The following is a 2500-nucleotide window of genomic DNA, read 5'->3' as shown; positions in this document are numbered from 1 at the left end:
GGCCGGGGGCCTGCTGTAGGTGGGCTTGGGGCTGCTGCTGCTGCTGCGTGCTGGTGCCCGCCGCAGAGAGGGACACTCCGCTCGTGGTCGTGGCTGGGGCGGTCGGGGCCGTCGCGCTCGGGGAGCTGCCACTAACCTTTTTGAGCTTCTGTTTAAGGTGAACTTTCGCGTGTCTTTTCTTTTCGTCGGACCGCGCGAACTTTCTGGAACAGACATCACAAGAAAACGGCTTTTCGCCGGTGTGCGTGCGAATGTGCGTGGTGAGGTGGTCCGAGCGGGAGAACGACCGCATGCAGATCCGGCACTGGAAGGGCTTCTGGCCTGTGTGGATTCGGATGTGCCGCGTCAGCTCGTCCGACCGGGAAAACCGTCTGTCGCAGTTCTCGACGGGGCACGCGTAGGGGCGCTCGTGCACCGGCGTTTTACTCGGTCTGTTGGGGTACTTCCGGGGTTTGACCGGGAGCAGCTTGAGGGGGAGCGGGCTCTGTTGGTACACCTGGGAGAGGATTTCATGTCCTTTACTCGTGGACTGGTTGTACTCGGCCAGGTTAGCGGAGTCCTGGTACAGCGGCTCCTGCTTGGGCACAACCACTCCCGACACGCCCGACGGACCCGCTACTGGTTCCCCGAGGCTGCCCGTCACGCCGTAAGTCACCTCCGCGGTAAAGCCCGAGTACTGGAACTTGTTGCCCACGCCGCCCACATTGCCCACCATGCCTCGGCTGAAGTGAACGTGCGCCACTCCTGCTTGGCCGACGTTGGCTAACTGCTGCTGCTGCTGTTGTTGTTGTTGCTGCTGCTGCTGCTGCTGTTGCTGCTGTTGTTGCTGTTGCTGCTGTTGTTGCTGCTGTGGTTTGTTGCTGAGGTTGCTGTGGTTGTGGTTGCTGTTGCTGAGGTTGCTGTTGTTGTGGTTGCTGTTGCGGCGTGGATGGGATTGGCAGCTGCGGCTGCGGCTGTTGCTGTAGCTGCGCGCCTGTGAGGGAGGAGGTGGTGACGACGGAGGCCGAGGAACACGTGGAGTAGGTGGGAGGCTGTTTGAGCGCCCCGGCTTGCGTGTCGAAGGGCAGGAGGAGGTCTGTGGTGGAGAGCGTGAGGGCCGGCAGGCGATCGTCGTAGCCGCCGGCGGGGAAGCCCCCAGACACTGAGGCGGCGGGGTCCGGAAGTACCTGCTGGCTGCCGCCCGCAGGCTGGTGCAGGAACCCGAGGAAGGGGGAGTTCGGGAAGATCCAAGCGTTCAGCGCGGTGGGCGAGGGCGTGGTGACCTGAGGGCCCGCCAAAGAGGCTGCGGGCGGCGCCGTGGTGAAGGAGCCGCGGTACTGCAGCTTCTGACTGTCGCTGCTCTGAGCGCCGCCACCTGCCGCAGCCGCCGCCTGATGCGGGAACATGGCGGCGTCAGGGGAGCCGCAGGGGCTGCCCGCCACCCCTGGGGAGGCAGCGCTGGGGCTCCCGGCCACCTCCTGCACCTCCTGCTTCACAGCCTCTTGTTGTAATGGCGTTGAGGTCGGGGTCGGGTGGAGGTGCTGGGGGTCCTGGGGCTGGCTGGGGTGCAGGGAGGCAGGGGACGCGGGGTCCCCCTCGCTGGCAGGGCTGCGCTGTTCCTCCGCGCTCCCCACCGAGGCTGCAAGGAAAGAAAATTTGGTCAGCCAACTCGGTCACACGCAATAAATATCATGCAAAATGACATTCAAGTAGAAAAAAGACAAAAGAAGCCGTTCAGATCAGGTGACCGGCACTCACAGTTAGCTGCAAAATGTCAGCACAGAAATATTCATGATAGCACCATCTTGGCACGTAAAACTATAAACAGTGAGAGCGCCACAATAAGAAGGGAAGTCACTGTAAATGTGGCGGAAGGGCAAGTGGGGGAGGGGGAGGGAAGGAGAAGGGGCTGAGCAGGGTCACTTCATGAATGAGACTGTCAGCCTGCACGCCTGCCTGCCTGTGTATATCTGCCTGCCTGTCTGTCTGTTGCCCCAATGCCTGTAGCGGCTACGGAGTAGTCCGTCTCCTGTCCTTTTGATGAGCTGCAACAACCTACACTAGCTTCATTTCCTAAGAGAGCCATGTATTTTGTTTATATTTAAGATCCTCCTTAATTCATTAATGTCGATGATGAGGTGAGCGCGGCGGCTCGGCGGAGCATGATCGTGGTGTGTGGTGGAAACGTGTGATTATCTTGTTGTTCCCAACCATATTTTATTACCATTTTCAATTGGATTAACCAGCCACGTGTTAGGCCGCTTGCGCTTCCCGGCCCTCAGCCCGCAGGCGACCTTACGCGCCACGTGCCACTACTCCTCGCCCGCCTTCCACAACGTTTCGTTCCTTCGGGGACGTCGGATGTGGCATACGTGTTCCCTCTAGGAGGTCGCGCTTCGCAAGACTGTCGTGAGCGAACACTTGCGGATTTGTGGCGCTAAACTGAGGGAAAGTGTCATAGAGGCGAGGCAAGTGCCATGAAGAACATTGTTACGCTCATCCGAGTCATTTTCAACATCAT

General features: G+C 60.0%; 1 protein-coding gene across 1 annotated transcript in view; it reads right to left on the bottom strand.

Moving 5' to 3' along the window:
• LOC119585402 (early growth response protein 1-like) overlaps positions 1–2500 on the bottom strand; it is a 4835-nt gene that overhangs the window by 1845 nt on the left and 490 nt on the right. The window contains 2 exon segments of the mRNA XM_037934068.1: positions 1–854; positions 856–1618. The exon segment at positions 1–854 is cut by the window's left edge and continues 1845 nt beyond it. Of these exon segments, the coding sequence (XP_037789996.1) occupies positions 1–854; positions 856–1618 (1617 nt within the window).

The sequence above is a fragment of the Penaeus monodon genome, chromosome 3 (assembly GCF_015228065.2).
Source record: "Penaeus monodon isolate SGIC_2016 chromosome 3, NSTDA_Pmon_1, whole genome shotgun sequence".
NCBI classification, from domain to species: Eukaryota; Metazoa; Arthropoda; class Malacostraca; order Decapoda; family Penaeidae; genus Penaeus; species Penaeus monodon.
This window is presented reverse-complemented; position numbering and strand designations above follow the sequence as displayed.